The 26407-nt window shown below is 32.4% G+C and overlaps 3 protein-coding genes and 1 non-coding gene across 7 annotated transcripts; 1 reads left to right on the plus strand and 3 right to left on the minus strand.

Moving 5' to 3' along the window:
* Positions 1-4908: 4908 nt before the first annotated feature.
* On the plus strand, positions 4909-9508 carry LOC112749668 (uncharacterized). Of its 2 annotated transcripts, none has more exons than XM_025797992.3 (3): positions 4909-5353; positions 5661-5814; positions 6172-9508. In XM_025797992.3, the coding sequence occupies exon 3, from the start codon at positions 6235-6237 to the stop codon at positions 9196-9198; it is 2964 nt and encodes a 987-aa protein (XP_025653777.1). In that variant the 5' UTR covers positions 4909-5353; positions 5661-5814; positions 6172-6234; the 3' UTR covers positions 9199-9508. The 2 variants fall into 2 exon arrangements, with proteins under 2 accessions (XP_025653777.1, XP_025653778.1); XM_025797993.3 differs by having other exon boundaries at positions 5296-5578.
* Positions 9509-10003: 495 nt separating this feature from the next.
* On the minus strand, positions 10004-10075 carry TRNAT-UGU (transfer RNA threonine (anticodon UGU)). The gene has a single exon. It is a non-coding gene; the product is annotated as a tRNA-Thr (tRNA).
* Positions 10076-10732: 657 nt separating this feature from the next.
* On the minus strand, positions 10733-12840 carry LOC112749669 (probable E3 ubiquitin-protein ligase RHB1A). The gene is made up of 5 exons (XM_025797994.2): positions 12723-12840; positions 12232-12350; positions 11378-11744; positions 11173-11282; positions 10733-11102 (listed from the first exon to the last, which is right to left on the minus strand). The coding sequence occupies exons 2-5, from the start codon at positions 12292-12294 to the stop codon at positions 11073-11075; spliced, it is 570 nt and encodes a 189-aa protein (XP_025653779.1). The 5' UTR covers positions 12295-12350; positions 12723-12840; the 3' UTR covers positions 10733-11072.
* Positions 12841-23978: 11138 nt separating this feature from the next.
* LOC112749670 (uncharacterized) lies at positions 23979-25840 on the minus strand. 3 transcript variants are annotated; one of them, XM_025797998.3, is made up of 4 exons: positions 25308-25840; positions 24900-25037; positions 24412-24546; positions 23979-24291 (listed from the first exon to the last, which is right to left on the minus strand). In XM_025797998.3, exons 1-4 carry the CDS (start codon positions 25695-25697, stop codon positions 24262-24264), a joined length of 693 nt encoding a protein of 230 aa, XP_025653783.1. In that variant the 5' UTR covers positions 25698-25840; the 3' UTR covers positions 23979-24261. The 3 variants fall into 3 exon arrangements, with proteins under 3 accessions (XP_025653783.1, XP_025653782.1, XP_025653784.1); XM_025797997.3 differs by having other exon boundaries at positions 24412-24549; positions 25308-25795; XM_025797999.3 differs by having other exon boundaries at positions 24138-24296; positions 24412-24549; positions 25308-25795.
* Positions 25841-26407: the final 567 nt, after the last annotated feature.

Genomic DNA, 26407 nt, shown 5'->3' on the forward strand with positions numbered 1-26407 from the left:
CAGCATATAACCAATAAAGAAAAGTGAGTTATTGGATAAAATCTCACACCAATCTCACACCATTAAAACCATCATTGATGGCTATTTGATGGCTACAAATCACAAAAATTACTGCCCCTAACATTTCTCTCTTATCAATATCTCTGATTATCTTAAGGTTAATTTAGAGAAAATTACATATGATAACAGTATATATTAATTAATTTACTTTCATCCTTTATATATGAATGAAATTTAGTAATTTAATTTTAGGGCAAAATACCTCAATAAATCAAATACACATCAATATTATCTGAATGTCCTAAATTATAAAATGCAACGTTAAAGTCTCAAAGCACATTTCTATATAAATCGAATTGATTAAATTCGATTTAATGAAACACTTAGTAAATCGAATCTAACATATTCGAATTAGGTAAAACACGTTAATTGAATAAAAATCGAATCAGTGGATTTAAATTAAGTGCATCGTTAAAATGCTCATAAATCGAATGGATTGGCTTCGATTTACATGTTTGTTTCGTCTCCCACAATTCGAATCTAATATATTCCATTTGCGTGGACTTTGACTATAGAGTTTTTGTTTTGAAAAATAATTTATTAAATTAGTTTTTAGAAGATAATTTTTAAATAAATTTTTAGTATTTATTTTTGATAAATTAAACTAAAAATAATTTTTAATAAGCACAACTAATAATATTTATATTTAATAATATTTTTTAATTTTAAAAATATTATAATAAATATAAATATATAAGAATTAAATAAATTTATATATTTATTAATATATAAAGTTATATTAAATTTTTTAATTTTAATAAGAACAAATTAATAACTTGCAGAAATATTTCTATAAAAAAGAGAAATAAAAATATATTATACTTATTTTATTATAGACTTATTCACTCAACATACTCTTTTAGTACTCATTCTAAGTATTTTCAATCTCAATAATCTTATTATTATTATTATTATTATTATTATTATTATTATTATTATATGATCAGTTTTTTATTTATTTTATCCAAAAAGGATCAACAATACATGATAATCTTATTATTGAGAGTACCTAAAAAGAGTACTAATATTATTAATAAATATTTATATTTATGAGACTTTTTTTTTAGTACTCTTTTTAGCTACTCTCAATAATAAGATTATTATGCATGAGTTGTTGATCTTTTCTGGACAAAATAAAAAAAAATTGATCATATAATAATAATAATAATAATAATAATAATAATAATAATAATAATAATAACTTTTTAGATGCTAAAAGTTTATTTAAAAATTATCATTTAAAAACTAATTTAATAAATTATTTTTCAAAACAAAAATTTTATACTCAAAGTTCACGCAAATCGAATACATTAGATTCGAACTATGGAAGACGAAGCAAACATGTAAATCGAAACCAATCTATTCGATTTATTAGCATTTTAACCATGCACTTAATTCAAATCCACTTGATTCGATTTTCCTTCCATTAACGTTTGTATTTTCTGTTTTGAGACATTCATGTAATATTGACGTGCATTTGATTTATTGAGTTGTTTTGCCCTTAATTTTATCCTTTGATCATGCTAGTTATGTTGACAGATACCTTTTTTTTAAGAAATTTTTCATATCAACTTTAATTTAGTTGCAAGAAGTATGTTGATAGAATTCAACATTTTGTGTTACTCACCTCACCACATAAACATGGATTCTGAAATGAACTCAAGTGAATATCATATTATCTTATTTGGAATCTATATTATTTGTCCTGTTTATATAATTTGTTTTGTGATCATTTTCTCATTAGTCACTAAAATAACCATTTTCAATTTTTTTGTAATTTCAAGAAGTTGTGAAAATGCTATATTTCTTAGGAGACAACTAATAAAAGAGCAGGAACAGGCTCTAAAACTAGTAGAAATGCAAAGGAAATTTTTGGCAGTATTGCAATTTGCCCAAAATTCTCTGTCTACTTCATCCCATTTTGGCTTCTCCACGAATGAAATGAGAACTTCAAAAGGTATGTAGTAGTAATATGAATTGCATTTATTTATTATGAGTACATTCTTTGTATCATTTTTTATAAGGCTACTTTATATTTTTCAGATCATTTCAATTTCAACTTTCATCTTCAAGAATCTTTCAAAAACACACACAAAAAAAGAAATATAAAGTTTAAATAACCCAAGGCCAAAGGCATCAACTTTCTTTTGATACAGTACTAAGTAGCTTTGAAATTTAGTCAAAATCTCTGGTTTTTAAGATGAAGGTAGCAACAGGTGGATTATAAGTTATTAGTAGGACTATATATTATATTATGCATAGTTTTCAACCAGATTGTATCCTTGTCTAGACTCTGGCCAACTAGACGCTGCCCATAATGCAGTTTAACAATAATTTTGGCCTCTGCATAATCAATTTGTTGCTGCAACAACAATGGCATTTAACGAGAAGAAGGGATTAGGGTTTATTCTCTTTAGGATTAATTTGACAAAAAATTTTAAATATATTTTGTCATCAGCTATTCTGCACCAACCTGTCATACTGATATGACACGCTAACGGCCACATAAGCAAAGATTTAACGTCGTTACTCACGGAACAAACGAAGGGAAGACGGAAGGACTAACGTGACCATTTTTAAACTTTTGGGGACAATTCGGATTAATTTTATCTTTCGGTGACAAATTTAGAGATCGAATAAGCTTTACTAATTTAAGTATTTACTCTTGAAATAATATTACGGTGAAGAGGTGTTTTAAGTGAAGAGTCAAGATTATATTTTTTATAATAGAAAAAAAAATTAAAAACATCACTTACAATACATACTTTTTTTATATAAAAAAAAAGATATAACTACAATTTTTTTTATTAAACATCACTTTTCAATAAAAAAAATTCTCATAACCTTGCTGATGGCATAGTAGTATACTAGTATTTTAAATATTTGGACCATGGTTGAATTATGATATCCGGATCAATTATTATTATTTAAAAAAAAAAAGAAAAAAAGAAAGGGAAGGGAAGACAATAACATTTACAAAGAGATAGTGGGATGTAGTGAATGTGATAGCATTACAGAGAAGCTAAAAAGAATGTGATAGATACACCGTCATAGCAATAAAGGTAAGCTAATAACGTGATGAATCAAAATTATACCTCTGTTTCTTTTCCGCATTACAATAATAACTTTATGATTGTTCATCGTGAAAAACAGTAATTACTTACCAAAAAATTATTCATGACAACTGTGATCTTCAATTAGTAGTTAGCAATATATAGTTACGTGCCTAGGTACTGTATTAGGTAGGTGCTTATGGGTGTCATTATTGTGTTATTGATGAGTGGTGAGACACAGCATGCAATGAAACTAAAGAGAGAGCGTGCACCCATCGAATGCCACATTTTACTTATTATTATTTTAATACACAAAAGCCAACACTTTACAACACCAACAACGAAGTTGGGAATACTCGAAATCTTGAGTGTTGTTTTGCTGTTTGTAGTTATTATTGATTGATTGAAACATCTGATATTATTTATTTGATAATTGCATCACATACAAGTATATATACAACACATGGAAAAGAACAAGCTAATAAGGTAAGTGTTTTCATGTGCATAATTACTCGTCCGGCACAGTGATGGGACCAAAATATTGCCTACTCAATAATTGAAAGAAGCTAATTGAAGTATTGAACACGTTGGCTAAGTAAAATTTTATGCATAGTTAATGAGGAATTTGGTAACTAAGGTATATAATGGTTAGTTAATGTGTGTGAATGGAAGAAATAGTAGTCTCACATTCACATGGGGGCACGTGCTACCTTGCTTCAAGAATCAAGACTCAAGAGTCAACCAAACGGTCTCTTCCATTCCATGGTCTACCCTCTTGTTCATTATTCAATTCTTTTATTTATAAAACAGACAAATTAACAATGCTGCCTCAAAATAACCCCAGCCGTTGGAAATTGGAATCACTCATCAGATGAGACGACACATTTTCACAAAAACAATACATATTCAATCTTGAATGCATATATTTATTTATGCTAGCAATATAGTTTGTTCAAATGTTACCTTTTGGTTCCATAAAAATAATTAAATAAAAAAAATGCTGCTTTAGTTTTGGGCTCCTCTCTTTCCTCTTTTATTTGCGAGAACTGTTTTGCCTGTCCCCTTCACTTGATACACGAACTTGACCCTTTCAAATCATTGTACATATTGAAAGGTCAAGTTTCATGATTTTATCTTTTCGGCCCATCCATTATCATCACTTTATTTCGTTTACTAATTATACAATTTCAGACAAATATAACTATCACTAGTCTTTTCATTATCCATAACGATTGTTACTCAGCATATATATTGCCTTTGAAATAAACACTAAAAAAAGGTTTAGTAATAATAAGTATTTCCTTCCAGAAATAATAAGGGGTAAAAAAAAGAAAGAAAAAGCATAATGGGAAGTACAAATATGAAAAACGGGTGAGAAGTGAGAAGTGATACCTTTGGTACTCCTTGGAATTTAGAACCTCTCACTCATAACGTCAGTCACTGTGTCACGCTCATATCCAAAGTACAAAACAGAATCAAAACAAAACAAAACAAAACGCCACGTTGTCAGCTTTGGACTATCTATATGTATCTTACTAATAATTAATGAAAAATATCATAGTATATGTAAAATCATATGATATTTATACCATTAAAAAAAAGTGTTGGAGTATATGTGAATAAAGCGTAAAGGGTAAGTCCTTCTAATAAAGAAAGAAATGAGAATGTGGAAACAAAATAGGAATGCTCCAAATCGAAATCACAATCAGTATCGATATGATTATGATATATAGGTCTGCAAAATTAACGGTGGTATAAATATGAATATGGTTGTGGAGCCTACAATTCCAATTCCAACCATACCCTACTCATTGGTCACTGCTCAGGGTCCCATTGCCTTCTTCTAACGGTGCTCCTTCCCTCTTCACACCAGTTTTCTCAGTTTTGCAGACCTTGAAAATACTCATCTCCTACCCATTATAATACAAATATCTATGGCCCCAGAAGACATAACACCAACACTGTCACACTCACACTCACACACATACAAATAATTACATAAATAACATAACAAGAAGATTCATACAATATTCAAATCTAGGGTGTGAAAAGGGTTCTTTTTAAGATTTAACAAGGCAGATAGAGTACTACTGAGACAACATTTTAGTTATTATATATATAAACAAATACAAAACAAAACAAATTAAAATCATAAAATGGCGTGGTTATCAAAAAACAGCTAGTGTTTCTGAACCCTCAAGACTTGTTCTCCATCTCCCACACTCCTTCTGAGCAAAAAGGTACGAGCTTTTTGCCTTCATTTTCAACAAGTTCTATCTTTTCTTCTTTTTCTAAAAATGGGCTCTTCCCCGCAAACACTTTGACGCAATAATTTCTGCACTTCACATCACGGGTCACTCATAACACATTCATATGTCTCACTAGTTTTTCAAGGCGTGTCTGCGTTTTTAAAGCCTTCCATTCATAGATGGTGATTTATTTGAAGCTTCAATGATCAATGATATGTAATAATATATATTTGTATTTATTTATGCGTGATTTTCCTTTTTACCTCTTATGATGATGTTTTTTTCTAAATTTTCTTAGGTGAGTTGTTGGAGTTCGTTATTGACACTGTCCACACTTCACAGTGCATATGAATTGGATAAGTCTTAATGGTTATAAGTTTATAATCCTTCCTTATTTGTTCAAAGAGCCAGAACAGTGAATCTGCGACACTGTGTTTCAGCGTGGCATCCACGTAAGTATTCAGATCTGAATCACTATGCAATTTTATCAACTCAATCTCTAAGATAAGTTTGGACATTATGCCATCTCCTTCTTTGATTTTAAAATTTGGTTAAAGAATTACTTAGCAAATTCTGTGTTATTTTTGAGTCTGCTGCATAAAACAGACACGTTCTTTTCTTTTATGTTCAAAATCTTTCTGTGAAGTTTTCCATGTTGGCAATTGCTACTTAAAATGGTTTGAGCTATGTGTGATTTGAGGAATAAAGTTTTTGTTTCTTCATATTAGTTTTTCTTTTGTGTATGTAAAATTCGAGATCTATAACTTGGAATAGAGGTTGTGGCTAACAAATATAATCCTGAATTTCAGAGGGGTGTTTGTAAAATTTGTTTGCTTGCATGGTTGGATTTGATATCTTTGATAACTTGGGGAATGATGGATATTGAAGAAGAGAGCCCCATGTCTGGGTCCTTAAAAGCCATGACTCTAAGGAATATGTCATCTTCATCTTCAGCATTCTTTTCAGCAAACCAGTCACCCTTCTTCTCTCCAAGATCACCATCACTCATACCTGATGCTGCTCCAGGTCCAAGTAATAGGGTGGTTCATTTGGATGCTGCTTCCCCTAGCACCAGTTCCATCATTCAAGAACCAAAGTTTGATGTAAATGTTGGATGCACCTTCCCAGATGCATCTGGTAACTCAGGTGATTTGCAAAAACTTGATCGGATATCTTCCTCAGTTGGCATATCTAGCAGTAGCATATCTAGTTCATGCTATCACCGGGATGATCGATATTTTGCGAAGAAAGAGAGAAGAGATAAGAAAGATAGATGTCATAGAACTTCATCCATTCCAGATTCTACATCATGTTCTTCTTATAGATTAAGGAATTGTGATGTTTTCATTGGATTACATGGCTCAAAACCTCCTTTTGTAAGATTTGTTAATTGGCTTCGTGCTGAATTAGAACTTCAAGGAATCAGTTGCTTTGTATCAGACAGGGCTCGATGTAGGAGCTCTCGCAAACTTGGCATTGTGGAGAGAGCCATGAATGCTGCTTCTTTTGGGATAGTGATTATAACAAACAAGTCTTTCAAGAATCCTTACACTATTGAGGAGCTGCATTTCTTTTCTAGCAAGAAGAATTTGGTTCCAATATACTTTGATTTGAGTCCAGCCGATTGTCTTGTCCGGGACATAATTGAAAAGAGGGGTGAGCTGTGGGAAAAACATGGAGGTGAACTTTGGCTTATGTATGAAGGATTGGAACAGGAGTGGCGAGATGCCGTGCACGGCCTCTCTCGGGTTGATGAACCAAAACTGGAAGCGCAGGATGGAAACTGGAGAGATTGCATACTGAGAGCTGTCACATTAATAGCAATGAGGTTGGGTAGGAGAAGTGTTGGTGAGAATTTGACTAAGTGGAGAGAAAAAATTGAAAAAGAGGAGTTCCCTTTCACCAGAAATGAGAGTTTTATTGGGAGAAAGAAAGAGCTTTCAGAACTGGAGTTTATGCTTTTTGGAGATGTCACTGGAGATGCAGAGAAGGACTACATTGAACTTAAGGCTAAACCAGGAAGAAAGAATGTGACAATTGGTTGGGGCAAGAGTAATATGCTAGATGAAAGATGGAGGGAAAAGCATGCAGGAAATGGCTGCAAGAAACAGAAAGAGCCAGTTGTATGGAAGGAGTCAGAGAAAGAGATTGAAATGCAGCACTACCATTCAAGGCTCAAGCGTGGAAAGTATGCTAGAAGGAAAAGGGGAAGGAATATGTTGTGTGGGAAAGGTATTGCGTGTGTTTCAGGGGATGCAGGAATTGGTAAAACAGAACTCATTCTTGAATTTGCTTACAGATTTCATCAGAGATACAAGATGATTTTATGGATAGGAGGGGAAGGCAGATATATAAGGCAAAACTACCTTAACCTCAGATCTTTTTTGGAAGTTGATGTGGGAATTGAGAACAGTTTGGATAAAAATAGGATCAAAGGCTTTGAAGAGCAGGAGATCACAGCGATTTCTAGAGTTCGAAAAGAGCTGATGAGGAACATTCCATATCTTGTGATAATTGATAACTTGGAGAGCGAAAAAGATTGGTGGGATCACAAACTTGCTGTCATGGATCTTCTCCCTCGCTTTGGTGGCGAAACACATGTGATCATATCGACACGCCTTCCTTGCATCATGAACTTGGAACCTTTGAAGCTCTCATACTTATCAGGAGTTGAAGCATTGTCTCTAATGCTAGGTATTGGCAAGGACTATCCAGTTACAGAGGTTGATGCTCTGAGGACTATTGAGGAGAAACTTGGAAGATTAACATTAGGCCTTGCCATTGTGAGTGCAATTTTGTCTGAACTACCAATAACCCCAACCAGGCTTCTAGAAACCATAAACAGAATGCCTCTGAAGGAAATGTCGTGGAGCGGAAAAGAAGACCGGTGGTGGAGGAAGAACACATTTCTTGTGCAGCTTTTCGAAGTTTGTTTCTCCATTTTTGATCATGCAGATGGCCCAAGAAGCTTGGCAACCAGAATGGTGCTGGCAAGCGGATGGTTTGCTCCTGGTGCAATTCCAGTTTCCTTATTGGCAGTAGCAGCTAACAAGATACCAGAAAAGTGCCAGGGCAGATGCTTGTTTAGAAAGTTACTCCAAGCCTTAACTTGTGGATTCACATCCTCATACATCAAAAAATCAGAATTAGAAGCATCTTCTTTGCTGTTAAGATTTAGCATTGCAAGAAGTAGCACTAAGGAAGGTTACATCCAATTCAATGAGCTCATCAAAGTATATGCCAGGAAAAGAGATGTTCCTGGAGCTGCACAAGCAATGATTCAAGCTGTCATCATTCAAGGATCAATAGCACAAACTCTTGATCATTTATGGGCTGCTTGTTTTCTGTTATTTGGATTCGGCCGCGATCCGGTAGTTGTTGAGCTCAAGGTGTCTGAGCTTTTATATCTTGTCAAAAGAATGGTTCTGCCTCTTGCCATTCACACATTCATCACTTATTCTCGCTGCACGGCGGCTCTTGAGCTTCTCCGGCTCTGCACCAATGCCTTGGAAGCTGCCGACCAAGCATTCGTTACGCCGGTGGACAAGTGCCTCCAGAAATCGCTTTGTTGGAGGTCTGTCCAGACTAATGCTCAGTTGAATCCTTCTCTTTGGGAAGAACTGGCTTTGTGTAGAGCCACTGTTCTTGAAACTAGAGCTAAGCTAATGCTAAGAGGTGCCCAGTTTGATATTGGAGAGGATCTAATCAAGAAGGCTGTTTTCATCAGAACTTCAATTTGTGGTGAGCATCATCCAGATACTATATCTGCTCGTGAAACATTAAGAAAACTCCCCAGGCTTATTTCTAATGTCCAAGTTCATGCTTCAACTACTTAGATTTTGTACCTTGTAACAAAGGAATAGGAAAAATCTACCTCTATATTTTATACACAAACCATTTCTAATAAATCAAAACTTAGCATACTGTTCCATTCAACATTACTCCATACTCAGTAACCCTTTTGTAATCCCTTTGTTAGTTTGTTATTTATTTTCCACTGCTAAACTAATGGTAACATAGGTCAAATTATTGCTTTTTTGTTTTGATGTGGATGTCTGAGTCATTGACATGCACAATCTGGCAAGTGGTTGAATGAACAATCACAATCACATTAAGGCAGCTATCATGTTTGAATTATTATCTTCACATTATCAATCTGATGAGGACACCGCTCAAGGCTTTAGAATCATGGAAGATTTCAATTCTATCTAGGTACATGTACAAGAAGCTCTTTTTGGTTTAGATAAATTCAAAGAAATGACAAGCTATATAACATGTAGTGAACTGGCTGATTGTACTTGTGTCGATAAAATAAAAATAATTATGTATACCCAAAGAGTTCCATGCGTGTTCCTTTTTGTTTTTTTGTTTTTTTTTTCAATGAAAAGCTAAACTAAATGGCACTATGCATGTTTCTTTACCAACTAGGAACAGTGAATATGAACAGGGGAGGCTGTTACTATTAAAATATGGAAACCTCGGAAAGTACGTTGGAGCGGTTCAATCATATAATTAATGAGCTACTGTGGACTACAGTAAAAATGCATCGCAAATTCGCAATTGATTTTGTCTCTGTTCTTTTCAGTATTGAAAAAATAGAATTTTAATATGTTTAGACTGACGGTGGAAAATTAAAATAATTGCCCCCACGCAGGATCGAACTACGGACCTTCAGTTTACAAGACTGACGCTCTACCACTGAGCTATAGGGGCTGATTGATAAAATTATTAACTAAACATTAAATAATGACCATATTATCAGTTAATACCTGAATAATATGATATGTTTAAACCCGTGTCCGTGTATGTTGCCAGCTTATAAGAATTAACTAATGTGCCTCGGGTTTTAAACATACTGCTTCATCATGTCAATCAAATGACATGTAAAATCTTATGGGTTTAATCATTTATGGATGCAGCAATCTATATCTGCCTAGAAGATGTAACATCATGAGTTCATGAATTACACACCATTACGAGATTTTTGTCATCGCTAAAGCATGAACATGATATGCACCATCATGCAAAGAACTTCGACTTCCCTCGAGTGCTCCATCTAAGTGTTGGAGATGATAGACTGAGTTGGGTGCAGGGAGTGATAGATGTATCGTTTTCACTCTTCACTCACAAAAGTAAGATGTTCTTGACGTTCTACATAATAGCGTATTATATCAATTTGCAAACGAATACATGAAAGTGTCTTATCTTAATTTTGCTTACCCGATAACATTTATATTCCTTTTAAGAAAGATATTTAGTTTCTCTACTGCAAGAAATTCCAATTCAATATCGCTGAGAAGGATATATAGCTATATTCAAATGAGAGATAAAAGCAACATAACGAGAATCCTACAACAGTGATAGACATTACGAGTAAACTAAAAATATATTCACTTCTCTGTTCTGTAATCAAGTTGTCTCCAAGAATAAGCTCTGTGAATCATATAAATTCTATTTACAACAGTTCACTGTTCCATTTGGTCTGCGGATATCACTTCAACTTTCTAACTAAATAACCACATAGATGAATGAAATTTCCCGTTATCAACAAGCCGGATTGAGCATAGGAAATGGAAAAAGAATCCCCACGAAACCTTGAAACCTGAACAAATAAAACCATATACTTGGGTTGCCAGAACAGAAAAGTTTAGCGCTTTTAACCAGAGCTCTCTACAATCTACAGCATGCTTGAACAAAGTTGGCGATGTCTTCAGTGAATGAGAGGGTCCAAAACCATATCCTGTATGAAAAGATAAACATGTGTATTCCACAAGGGCATATGTTGAAAAGTGGGAATGATCGAGACAAACCTGATCACATACAGGACAAGTTTCACTTCTTTCCATCCATTCCAGAATGCATGCAAGGTGGAAATAATGATCACATTTTGTAGTGAGTTTTGGATTCTCTGCATCATACTCTGCAAGTTTAAAACATGAAAACTATCATCTTCAACAGCTACATAATAAAGCTTATTTCACGGTGAAAGCAAAATTAGCTGTGACAATATATCACCTTCTAAACAAATTGGGCACACATCCTCCTCTTCCTCTAAAATGATAGGTTCTACCAGTTTTCGTAGTTCTAGGTCTGTCTGAACTTTGAGCCCTGCTGATTCCTTCAGCTCTTCCAACTTAGCCGAGGCCTCATGATTTGCCCCAGCAGCTGATGCATTAGTTTTGTCAGCACAAATTTCTCTGGCTACAGGTAGAGTTGGATTGGGACCTAATGTAACATTGAAAGGTGCAGGAGCAGGAGGTGGTGTATAAGTATCAGGAATTGAAGTATCTAGGTTAGTATCAACTAACAGACCTCCAGCAAAAACAGACGCAGCACCATGATTGGATGATAACGGAACATGCTCCTCTGATACTCTGGGGTACTGCATATACAATTGAAACAATGGCTTAACACATTGACTGCAGATCATGAACAATTAAGATGTTGGACTAGAAGTTTATTCTCAGTATAAATTAGGAGATGTTTGGCGACGACAATAGACACCAAAATATACTTAATAGAATAAAATCATATCTGTGGATTATGTATACCATACTTACAATTTTAGTTAGAAAAATACTAGGAGACCATCAAAATTTATTATTTTTTACCATCACTTAGTCATCAACTCAATTCTTTTAGTCTAGTTCTTTTAATCTAGTAAATTTAACAACATACTTTATCACATACTTTTAAATATTAATGACTAACTAATAGCCAAAAACAATAAATTTGATGGCCTTCTAGCATTCCTCTTTTAGTTATATACGTGTATATTACTGTTGATTTATACGGCCCTGAGCTGAATTCAAAAGAAGAACATAAAATATAATGTAATGGAAGCACAAGTAGTGCAGGGATATACTGACGTAATAGTAGGTATTTTGAGCAGAATCAGTGTCCTTGGAAGAACAGCAACAGCAACCACCCATGTCTTCTTATATCCAGCTCCCAAAAGTAGATAGTACCATCGGTTTCATCGTTTCACCTTTCATCACAACACGATTTTACAAGAAAGATACAGCATTTTAGAAGCTAAGATTACACTTGATTAATACGGTATATACTATATGTGAATGAATACATTCACGTAACTACGATCATGCATGCGTCCGATGATGATCAAGGACCTATTAACGAATCGGTGGGGGTTATTGCATGTTATATATGGATTCAGTACGCTAGTTAATTGGAATTCATGAGAATTCACAAAACCTAATCAGAAAAGGAAAACACATAATAATTCAGCTAAGTCGGAAACAATAATCGAACAAAGGCGGCGAATTTCGTATCTCTATATACAAAATGGAAAGGAATATAAAAGAGAAAGAGAAAGAGAAAGAGAGTGAGAGGGGTTTACAGAGAGTAGAGGTGGTAAGGAGCTACGAGCGAGAGAGTGAGGAATGATGAGCTATGCTTGGAGCTTTCAGATTCAAAGCCAATTTCGGCAGAGAACACCACCACCACCTTTCTAATTCATTATTTTTTGTGTTTTATACTTTTATTTATAGCATCTCTATTTTGTAATTTTTAACATAGATTTTATTATAATTTGATTATTTTAAATTTAAAAAAGTTTAGGAAGCCAAGTATAACCTAATCCAATTCAAATTAGTTCTTTGTATTTTAAATTTTGAAATTCAAAAAATTAAAATAGTAGAAGATTATTTTTTTTCTTATAATTGATTTTTTTTTAATTAATTGGTTCTAATTGATTACTTTCTTAGTTAGTTCTTTAACAAAATCGAATTAATATAGATTTAATTTTATATTTTTTATTTTAATAATATATTTATAAATTATAAAATAATTAAATCTTTTATTTAATTAAAAAATTAAAAATTAATTTGTTTCAACTCAATAGATATAAAACTTTAGTCACCAAAAAAAATAGATATAAAACTTTAGAATACCAATAGAATTAAAATTAAAAGATTCTCGACCTGTACATAGAATATAATTAAATTCTTAAAAAATAAGGTGTTTGTTAATTTATGATGATAAATTCATGCGTATCGATATGTTTAAAATATGGACAAATAATAACAATACACGTGGAATTTATTTTCCACATCAACATTTAATTTTTATTTTTTTAAATATATATTATATCACCACTTTTACTAATACACCCCTTTAATTAAATAAAAATAAAAAAAATATTTTTTATTTAATTTTATAAAAAGTCTTAAATATTATTCTTTTATTTGATTAGACAAAAATATTATTTTAAATTAATAAAATTTTAAAATTCAATTAATCCTAATTTTATAGTTTCAAATAATTTAAACAACAAAACAAACATATTAAAAAAATAAAAAATCAAAATTTCTTCGTCTTCTCCAATTTCTCTAAGCAAAACATATCAAAGAAACAAAAAATCAATCGTTCTTCATCTTCTCCAATTATTCCTCTGAAGCAAAGCAGTAAAAATCCCAAACCAAAACCCTAGGTTCTTCGCCGCTGTCGTCCCAATGGCTTCATCCGCGTCGTCCAACCATTTCAGCACACGACCTTCAATTTTTTTCAAATTCCTTCTTTCGTTCTGAACACGATACTTGGTTTTCATCTCTTTTACCTTCAAGATCAATAACACGGTCACTCAACTCTTTAAAATTGACTTTGTAGAATATTACATAACTGAATTGCCTTCCAATGGCACCCACAGTATAATCTGCCACTTTTCCAGCAAGAGAAATTAGAATTTCCATTGACTGTTTTGATTCAAGAGCTGAGACTACAAACAAAAGTCGAAAATTTTTAAACGAGGAAAAGAGTTCAAAACATATTTGGTTTGGGATTTTCACTGCTTTGTTTCAGAGGGGTAATTGGAAAAGATGAAGAACGATCGAATTTTTTGTTTCTTTGATATGTTTTGCTTAGAGGGGCACCAATGATTAGAGAAATTGGAGAAAACGAAGAAATTTTGATTTTTTGTTTTTTAATATGTTTTTGTTTTGTTGTTTAAATTATTTGAAACTATAAAATTAGGATTAATTGAATTCTAAAATTTCGTTAATTTAAAAGAATATTTTTGTCTAATCAAATAAAAAAATATGTTTAAGACTTTTTATAAAATTAAATAAAAAATATTTTTTATTTTTATTTAATTAAAAGGGTGTATTAGTAAAAGTGATGATATAATATATATTTAAAAAAACAAAAATTAAATGTTGATGTGGAAAATAAATTTCATATGGTTTATTATTATTTGTCCATATTTTAAATGTATCGGTACGTATGAATTTATCATTGTACCGTAGCAAATATACAGATAAAATTAAAATAAAATCTAAATATTACCATATCTTACACGTCATCAGCCCTACCTTTTAGACTCCCGTCTCTACTGAGTACTAACACCCTACAAATCAAATTGGGATTGGGCTACTCAACTTTCATGGGCTCAAAATTAAATAAACTGTAGCTTATAATGAAGACCAAAACAAAAAATAGTACACGTTATCAGAAATACCACGTAAGATGTATCCAAATAAAGTGACAAAAAAAAAATGAAACTTTTGATGCCTGTCCAAGTTTTACGGGAATAGATTCTTTTAAATTTTTTTAACAATTGAGGAAGGCTAACGACCCTTAACTCACACGGCATTCTGTCTTTTTCCCATTTCAAAAGTCTCATATTCAACTCTTATTAACTCTAACCAAAGAAAAAAAATTGGTAAATATATAAAGAGTATATGGGTGTGTATTGTACTTAGGATTAGGGATTGTTTAATCCATTTGAGGTACTTAAGATTAGGAGTTGTCCAATCCATTTGAAGTATCTAGCATTAGAAGTTGTCCAATCTACCTTACTTAAAAAAAAACAATTGAGGAAGTAAAACATTTTCAATTTACTTGGGGCATTATTTTTGCACATAACAGTTTAGTGCAGTAATAATTTGCTATCTTTGAAGCATTTGTCATTTCCAAAATTAAAGTTTTGTTTTAGATCATAGCACAAAAACTCAATTGTGAATTTGTGATGTCTTGTCCTGACTATATAGCATAAAGCTAACTACTTCATGATCAGGATTCTCCATTAGTTTAGCATGTTAATTAACTGTTAACTTAATAAAATTCTCACTTTCTTTCACTTTTACCCCACTCATTACTAAAAGTTTTACTTTAACCTTTTTTAATCTTTGCCGGTGACATATACTTTTTAGCATTACGCATAAAGGTCCACTACCATGTCATTCCATTAAATTACAATTGCAAATACGGATCAAGTTCTTCTAAGTAAAAAAGTTTATAAAATAAAAAAGTAAAAATTTAATCATTTTTTAATCGAAGTATTGAGATTTGCAAATGAAAGCAATTATAAATTTAATAATATCTTTTTCTAAAAGATTTTTTTCAAAACATAAAAAGAAAAATACATTTTTAACGTGTCTATATTATATTTAATCAAATCGCTTGAAAATATTCTTAAGGAATATGTCCAACACAAAAAGCCTTTTCTTGGACAAAACCAAACAAATTCAGTGGACATACAACTTTTCCAACCACGCACTTATCTTCTCCTTTTACGATCTCGACTCTGCAAAAATTCTTTCTCAGGGTGTCTTTGGAATAAGGCTAGCCTAGGGAACAAGAATTCATAACAATCATCTAATAATCTAATAACAAATAATAATAGTAAAATAATCAATGGGGATGCAATGATAGGGCGTTGAACTATAGTAATCATCAATACCCATTGTGTTGTGCTGGTCAAAAGTCGGTGTCTGGAATCATTTTGGGTGGTTATATATGATGAATTTTATAATATAAGCTTTGTTCGCTACTCTTTCCCCATTAAGTGCATTGTTTATTTTGTTCGATCACATTTCTTCTTCTTAATATTATTGTTATTTTCATATGATGTTGGGTCACATTCTTATCACAGCACGAAGCCAATTATTAGATTGTGATTATTTACCTGCGACAAATTTTGGGAAAACACAAGAACTAATGCTTTTTGTGTAACAAATAATAGATAAAGTATAAATTATCTGCTAAAAAGGAAACTAAATCGAATTAAAACAATATATATATATATATATATATATATATATATATATATATATATATATATATATAACATCAATTAAGTAAACTAAACTCATTATTGGTTTTATTCTCTTTTATCCAGCTGTCAGCTTTGATTAATTGATTTCAAAATATCTCTCTCTTTTCCTCTAAAGTTGATGATGATAATTATAAATAATTTATAGAGGACAGATGCAAAGGTTTGGTAAGGGCTAATGAAAATGGATATTATCAAAGAAGAAACATGCAAATACAAAAGCTTTGCAGCCAGAAGCATCTCTCTGTACTGCCACCCCTATTATTTTTAGGTCGAAGGTGTATTTTTTGTTTCTAAAATTTATAATATTTTTTAAAAATATTTTTAATATTTTATTTTATTCAATTTTTTTTAATATTTTCGATTCGTTCAATTTTATCTCTAATATTTTCGATTCGTTTTAAAAATATCCCTAAACGGTTTTAATTTTGTCTCCAACATTTTAGAAAGAATTAATATCTAAAGATAATTTTAATACAAATAAAAAATATTAGAGATAAAATTAAATACAACTAAATGTTAGAAATATTTAAAAAAAAACTCACAAACATTTAGAATAAAAAACATATTTTACTCTATTTTTATTTATATATAATTTATAATTAAACAAGAGAATCTATGAAAGCAGTAGTCTTGGTATCTGCTTAGGCAGTTGTGATATCTTCAAACAGCTAGATTCTCTCAATTCAAAATTCATCTTTTTTGTACTAAAAGTATTAATTTATGTCTCTCAATAAACCCTTATCTAAAGTGTAGAGTAGTGATCACTACATGAGTCCATTGCATTTTTTTATTTTTGGTTATGAATCATTATTAAATTCAATCAATTTGTCTGTGAATTATGCAAATGACACGATTAATTATTCAATTTATATTGATGGAGCTAGTGCCTTTGTAATTGTGAGCATTGTAATTGTGAGCATTGCTGCCAATATGGCAGCTCGACACATGCATGGTAATTTAAGCATCTTTTAGTTAATTAGCAGCCATTTTGTTTTTTAATAACTAAATTAAAATACCAAAAAAACTATATAATTTTCATCATTTTGCATTTCAAATGGACGGAGAAAGGAAAATGGGACAGCCATGAAATAAAAAAGTAATGTTATTTTTACCTTAAAAAATAAATTTCAGCTGCAAACAAATAATTTTCACCTTTGAGAAACAAAAAGATAGCTTTTATTTGGTAAACGCATGCCGATTAGCTAAAACATTTTTCATCTGACTTGCACCTAACTTTAAGTTTATTTTCTTTCTAAGTAAAAAAAAAAAAATCTCAAGCTCTACTTTTCTTTCTAAGTCAACAAAAAAAAAAAAAATTCTCAAGCTCTGCTCTACAGATTTTAATTTAGATATGGAGCCTCAGCTGGTGAAGTGCGCTGATATGGGGGAGGGGAGTGCTGCACAAATTGGTGGTGTCAGGGGGAACAACTCGGACCCTCCGAGTTCTAAACCAAACTCGCACCGTCCGAGTTCCATGCAATCCCCTGTAGTAAGTTTCGAACTCGGACCCTCCGAGTTGAATAATCTCACGGACCGTCCGATTTCGAAGAAGCCAATCGCACGGTGGGAGTTCCTACTTGCACTTAACACGCGTCGCTCCCTGGTTTTCCCCCGAACGGTGCCCCTGTTTCAATAAAGAAACCCATTTGCTCTTCTCTCACCATCTGAAAACGAAAGCACACACAGTTCACTCTCAAACATTCTTCTTCATTTCTGAAGCTCATCCTTACATGGTGGAGGAGAAGGAATTATGCCCAAAAAATATAAAATTAAAGATGTTGATCGATGTGAGTTTCATATTATTCATTATCTCAGTGATCCTGATTATGTAAGTATTTTTTAATTATTTTTAAGTTTTAGAAATTTAGTTATATTTATAATTATGAATATTAAGAATTTAATTATTATGATGGTGATTGTTGGTAAAAAATGCAGTTGATAAATAAAAAAATAGATGGATTATGACTAATATTTTAATATTTCTTAAATTTTTAAAAAATTTTTTTGCAGATTTTTAATAAAAAAATATTATTATTAATAAGAAAACATTATTATTATTAATGATGAAAAGATTTCGGTAGGTATATAAAAGAAGAAGTAAATAGATCTCTTATTCAGTAGAGAATGTTGAGATTTTTTTTAAAATTTTATTAATTTTTAGTATAATTATATGTTTTAGTTAATTAATCATATTTAAATATTTCTTTAAAAAAGTTAGTATATCTGTTAGAGAAGAATTTAAATGTTAATGTTATTGTTATTGGTATTGTGACTGAAAAAAATGTTAATGTTTAATGATTAATAGGATTAGTTTAATTAAGCCATGCTATTTTTTTAATTATGACAATGTTTATAGTTTTTAGAATATGAATGTTAATATTTTGTAGAATTGTTGATGATGGCATATACTGATTGTTAATATTTTTTATTATTGAGGAAAAAATGTGTTTCACGAATGAGTAATTAGTATTAGATAATATTTAAATTATTGTAATATTGTTGAGAATATTCGTTAAGAATAAATAAATGTATAGGTCATGACTTTTATTTTTTAATTATTAATAATTTTAAGGATTAATTAAATAATTTTAGAAGTTAAAAGAATTAGTTATATAAGGATTTACTGAAATGATTGATGATGGTAAGTTAGTAACTGTTAATTATATGACTAGTTATTTGTTATGTTTTTTTGTAGAAATTAAGAATGTTGACATGTAACCACCCACTTCCTCCGGATCGGTACAACGATAGGGTGGAGGAGCATTTACGAATTACTGGGTTCTATCATATGTCTCAGATTGGAATAGTTCAGTGTCAGAAAGCATTGGTAAATGCTCTAATCGAACGTTGGCACCCTGACACCCATACGTTTCACCTTCCCATTGGTGAATGTTCCGTGACTCTTGAAGATGTGGCTCTAATACTTGGTCTTCCCACAGATGGTCTTCCAGTCACAGGGATGACAATGAGTAGTTTTGAAGCCATGGAGGCGGAGTGTCTGCTTCAATTTGGGGTTGCACCTCGTAGAGAGGACTATAGATCAAGCTGCATAAAACTGACATGGCTCCGGAATCTAAAAGAGAATTTAGAATTGAATGATGAGATCAGTATACAGAGGTATGTGAGGTATCATATTATGTTGCTGAAGTTATTTATGTATTAGCCATGTGGACTATGTAATATTGTCTCATAATAGCCTAATATGCTACATTAGATATTTTTCTATTAATGTATTAACCATCGTTTTATATAATGCTACAGAAATGTTATAATATTAGATTGTTATTAATTACTAGGTATGTGAGGTGTCACATTATGCTGCTGATTGGGACGATACTGTTTGGGGATAAGTCAGGGGCAGGTGTGCACTGGAAATTTCTACCATTGCTTCGTGATTTTGTCAATATTGGACAGTATAGTTGGGGTTCGGCATGCCTAGCACACCTTTACAGGGCGTTATGCAGGGCATCTCGTTATAACTGTAAGGAAATAGATGGTCCACTAACACTGCTGCTGGGTTGGGCTTGGATCCGATTGCCATATCTATCGCCGCTTCCTAGAGAACCCCGCAGTTTTCCACTTGCAAACAAGTAATATTATGTTACAATTTATCCATTTCTTGATATTTAACATTCAGTTGAGCTAATTGAGGACATTGTATTAGGTGGCGTAACTGGGAGCGTGGGGACCGACGATATAGATATCTGAAGCTAGCTCACTTTAGGAAGGCCTTTGATGAACTTCAGGATGGCCAGGTGTGTTTTAATTAAAGAAGCATTACTTTTGGGAATATTGGGCTTCGACAAAACCAGCAGTCATTGTGTTAGAGTTATGTATTGTGGGTTGTAATCATGAGTACCATCTACCTGAACAATTGGCTTACAATGTCTGAATGCCCTAATACAAGGGTAATAACTCCAGAATACACGATGCAGTACCTGAATATCACCCACCAAGTCATCGCCTTGATATACAGGCATAGTCTCAAAATGGACAACAGCTGATGGCTCCTTGTGACACATGGCCTCAAACCATATAGGCAAGGCTTCATACGATGCTTCCCAACCTCCAAATATTTTTTCTATTGCCCTCTGCTTAGCCAACCATGCTTTCCGGTAACTGACGGTGTGGTTGAATTTCGATTGCACTTCTGCTATTACTGATTTTACCTTTAAGGAGGGATCAACTTCAACCAGTGGCTTTATTGCTTCTGCAATTGTGATAGAGTCCAGTTTCGAATGATCCTGTGAAATGGTGGCTGTGGTACAGGTGTGGCTACCATTATACCTCCTTATAACCCAACAGTACTTCCTGCTGATCAAGCTAACCTTGATAAGCCAATCACACCCTGACCCATACTGTGTACATTTGGCATAAAATGTCAACGGCTCAGACTCATATACCCGGTAGTCTACGCTTCGTCGTATGGTATACTCCTTAACCGCCTTAATAACAGCTTCCCTGGAACTGAACTCCATCCCAACGACGAATTCACCATCTGCGACCATAGGAATTTCTGTTGGGACAAATGCCATAAGATAAATTTCATTAATACGCAGCAAATGTAAAAAACCAGTATGCTTTACTTCAAAAACGTTTAACATTTTATGATATCACACTAAACAACATAAGCATATCAGCAGCAAATGTAAAAAACCGGACCGGACCGGCCGGTTCGACCGAAAAACCAAACGAACCGTGCCGGTCCATGCCGGTTCATGCCATTTGAACCGTACAATAGATTGAAGCTGTGCCGATAATTGTTACAAACTCATGCAACTTGCTACAACCATATCTTATACAGCATAAACATTATTTCCTAATAAGCACATGAAGCATATAAAAGAAAAAAATAAATTCCTCAATCAATGTGTAACTACAAAAACACTTATACCACGATTACGTACCTGCAGTCATATATTCCGGAAATTTAGGAATATGCATGGCTTCCAAGTCTAAAACTCTCATGAATGATGGCTCCTCAAATGGCACTTCGTTTGCAAGTGCATTTGCCACTTCTGTCACATCTGGGCACATGGTTCTCTCACCTTGATCTTCATCACCATCTGGAACAGCAAATTCATAGTTGCTTTCGAACTCTTCTTCACTGTCACTATTATAATCTTCCTGTAGAATATTCCGGTCAGCCTCAGATTGTTCAAACTCAACATACAACTCGATGAACGAGATCTGAGACCGGTTTTCAATATACATTGAAAACATCTCCTGCATGCTTGCATCGTCCGTCACATATTTGGATTGATACTGTACGAATCCACCAAACACCTGTATGGGATATCTGTATAGAATACATGATATATTTCTTGCCCTCTCAGAACCAATTTTTTCACAGATTACTCCTTTGAGCTCCTCAAATGAGATAACAAAAGGAATAACAATATCTACTGGGCTCTCACAAATAAATTTTACTCCTTCAGCCGTTTCTAACAAAATCTGACCAAAATAAAATAGTTTTAGCTGAACTCGGTCACTCATTTTTTTCACTCACCATAAAAGAAACATAAGCTTACTCTTAGATACTACATTATCAAAATCAAAACTGAAAAAAAAAGAGAGTTTTGAAGAAGAAGGAAGACGCAGCCGTTGAAGAAGAAGGAAGACCCAGCTTCTGTCCCACCTACCAGTTCACTTCACCCTTTTATATCACAACCTTTGAGGAACTCGAACCCTACGACTAGGTTAACTTGAACCAAAAAAAAAATTTTCTCAGACCGAACTCGGACCATCAGATTTCTATGTTTCCTTGCCACACGGAGGGTCCGAGTTCATTGATCAACAATTCATACTCTCACCTAAGAACTCGGACCGTGAGATTTCATACCAATTCCTACGATGTCAACTCGTTGGGTCCGATTCCTTGTACTTGGAGTTCTATCCGGTTGCCAAACAAATCGGACCGTGCGATTTGTTTATAAAATTTTCAAATCCAAAGAACTCGCACGGTCCGAGTTCCTTCATCTCAAACTGACAAAAATTCTGTCCCATATATATGTGTAGTCCCCCCTAACTCCATATCCACGCATAGCACACACATGCCCTCCATAACGATAAAATTGAGCCTCTGCTCTACTCTATTGCATTTACCTTTAACTGCTGGTTTGCATTTAAAAATTCAAACACTTTCCACTTTAATAGGATAGATTAGATTATTAATTAAGTGCGTTATACTCCGACAAGATAGAAAATTTTGAAATTGAAGCTAATTATAATTTACTAATTAAGTATAGCCCACTCTAAATAATCATTATAGCCACAAAGTTGACAACACAAAATAAAGTGTAAAAAATAAATTACTAGCTAATTAACCACCCTTTATTTATCCTTAGAATTTATTTGACCAGTGTTTGATTGGTAAACACAAGTTCCACTTTCACAAAATTGTTATTTATGAATTAATGAACATTACTATATCTGCCACTTCAATAAGCAAAGAATGATTACTTTTATTGGTACGTTGATGCTTCTTTTTATTTCTTTTAGTGCCTCTAAAGTTTAGGCATGAAGCCTCTTTTGATTCCTAGAGCAGTGATAATACTGCATCATCATATGCGTTTGACAGTCAAATTGTGCAGCTTGTGGCCAAGCTTGTTGCATACTTGCATTCATTTTCTTCCCAGTCAATTGCTTCCTTATCAAATTTTGTTAGTGCACGGTTCAAATTAATTTACTTTAAAATATTTTATAATCAAAGTTTAACTGATGAAACAAGACAAACAGTCTTCTGTAAATATGTAAATCCAAGTTGTAAATTTACACTTTAAGTGTCACGATAGCTCAATAGAGAAGCTATCTACTGGTATATTCCACTAGAAAAATTGACAAGTATTAAGTTGTGTTTTGTGACCTCACCAATTATATACAGAGTCGAGACATTTCTTGTTTAATTAAGAATTCTAAATGCTCTTGTATTCATGTTCTGTTTTCTTCTTCTACTGTATATTATTCAGTAAACACAACTAAACTATTCTTTATTGTAACAATAGTGAAAACTCACGTGGAGTTATCTTTATGTAAAGTTGTTAATTAAAAATCATTAGATAATTTAACATATTTAACTAAATTGTTATTTAACGACTCTCAAGTCACAACTATTAACTTTACATAAAGACAACTACACGTAAGTCTTCAGTTTTATCAATATTTCTCTTCCAAATATATTTACATGAATTAAGTTCACTAATTGTTTCTTTTAAGATACTAGGGACTTATGCAGTATGCATACGGTGTCCAAATGCTGGTGTTTCATAGTTGATAACGATTAGAATAGTTTCTTGTTGAGATATATAGCTTCTTTTAAAAAAATATACATATTACATAATTTAAAATAAATTTTATTTTTATATATTTAATTAATTAATTAATTTAAATTTAAATGGTTCTATTAATAACTCGCTGGTTGAAAGTTGAAACACTAAATTAGTATGTTAACCAGTTGGATTCCAGAGTTGTATTAGAAGTTAGAGTAAGAGAGAAGAGTAACAAAACTAAATTACAAAAAAGGTAGTGTGTGATAAAAAGTGATGGAAACAACTAGATACTTTATTTTCTTCTGAAAATGCATTACATGAAGATTATATACAATGAAGAAAGGCAAAGAGAAAGTGAAATTGGATACAAGTACATACTCTAACCCAACAGAAGTCAACCTAGAACAGTCCACCCACATAAACATAAACATTGCAAATACGGTGACTTTTATTGATGAAACTAAATTGTAAAGTTGAGTCTTCCAGAAATTGTGCTTCTTTCACACCTCAAAACTCAAAAACTGAAACTGTGGATCTTCATACTAACAGAGGATCTACTACTCATTCAACGCTTCAATCATTTCAATCTACACTAACAATAATAATAATAATAAATAAATAATATATATCATCAGCACTATATACATTCAACTAATTAATATTAATATTAATAAATAAGTGCGCTTCAAATGTAGAATTGTATTTACCCAGAATTCATCTTGGTCTTGCTGTGTAGTTGAAGTTGAACATGGGGCTTTTGGAATCACGCTGGTATCGTCGTTGCGTGCGAATCTGCCACGTATGCGGACTCGATTGTCGGCTAGTGTCTTTCGGCATGCATACTGCTACCATACCCGAAACAACAAAGCAGCCACATACACAATTCAGACCCTCTTTCTATCAAATTATGTTGCTATCTTCCGTTAGTTTTTTTTTATTTAAGGATATATTATTGGTCAATAAATTGTTGCATAGGAATGAGTTGACCACTAGAGTAATTCAATTTTTTTCTATTAGTTATTATCAGAATGTATAATAAAAAAAAGGGTATTTATCTATAGACAAAGAACACGATCTAATAAAACTAATCTAATATCAAATTTAAGAGATATAAAATCAATACGAAATATATTTGAATACTATACGTGAAAAATGGAGTTAAGAATTAATGAAGGAAAATTACGAAGAGAATTACCTTGATAGTCTTGTTGAACTTCCTCTGGCTTCTCTTGGCCCTGTACTTTGAGATTTTCTCTTTCCTTTCTTGGGGACTGTAACGCCCCACCTTCAAGTACCGTTCATCCGTCTGAAGTGTTTCAGTTGCATGCATGTTCTGTTCACCAAATGAAACAAACTTGAATGAAACTAACAATAACATTAACAGGGAGTTATATTGATCGCAGCATATACAGTAGTATAACGGAAATTAATCTTTTCAATTGTTAAAAATAATTGAAAAATAAGGTGTAATCTGTAATTTTTTAATGTTTTTTTTTATATTTTTTTTGTTTCACTTATAACATTAATAGTAAAAAATCACATTTTATTTTTTCAATTATTAAAAAAATGGAGAAGATTTATTTTCGTAATTTAACCGACCTACCTGCAAGTCTCCTGCACTGAAGACCCTCCTTATTTGTCCTTTGAAGAAATCGTTTTCCCACTCACAAGTTGGGGAATCCATCAAAGTGTCGTTGTGAGCTTCACATGGTGGAAAAACTGGTTTTCTATCAAACGATTTGCAACTGGAGCTCCTCTGCAGGTAACTGTGAGGAAGACTTAGATGGTGCTGATGATTGTTGGAACAATGATCCTTCACCATTTGGGACTCTGAGAAATTGATGCATGAAAGGGATAAAGGATCAAGAGAATCAATTATGTTTTCTTGAGCTGTGAAGAGAGGGAGAGGATCATCAGAGAAAAGAATAAGGTCTGGGATTTCTTCATTGAACATGTGTGACAAAATATCAAAACCATGCATATCAGAATACATTGAAACTGAATCCAATTAAAAATAATTATATGATTGATATTCAAGTTATTATGTTCTTTGTTTTCGAGTCACAGGAAGAACACCCTGCGTCTATATATATTTCGATATATAAACAAACAAGTCATATGTATATATTCTCATCAGCTTCCTTCTTGTTCTATTTTTATATTATATAAATAAAGGTGGAAATTCAGGTGCAGTCGACTTCACGTGAAGTTGATAGTTGAGAGCCGTTAGATATCTAACGGCTCTCAACTATCTAACTTTACGTGAAATCGACTACACCTGAGTTTTCACATAAAACTCTCAACCTACCTTGCTTCGCCTCTTTTTCTTTTTCTTTTTTTCTTTTTTTGGGCTGAACAAGAATATCTGGCGTGTATAGTACAACAAATTTTTAGAATGGTCCATGAGATTTATGGAATTATTCAATTTGATTATTGAAATTTTAATTTTATCATAGTAGTCTTCTAAATTTAACTTTAAGTATCATAATGGTTCTTTGGTCATTTCTAGTGTTGACTCAACTGATAAAATGCTGATATGGCTATTCTTTATCACATTGAAAATTTTTAATAACTAAATGATGTGACAAAATTATAATTGAACCTAATTTAGTCTATTTTCCATTATAAAACCCTAATCTATTCCCAATGTTTAGATTGTCTTCTTCTTCTTAATCTAAATATGTGTAGTTTTTAATTATATAT

The sequence above is a fragment of the Arachis hypogaea genome, chromosome 15 (genome assembly GCF_003086295.3).
Source record: "Arachis hypogaea cultivar Tifrunner chromosome 15, arahy.Tifrunner.gnm2.J5K5, whole genome shotgun sequence".
NCBI lineage: Eukaryota > Viridiplantae > Streptophyta > Magnoliopsida > Fabales > Fabaceae > Arachis > Arachis hypogaea.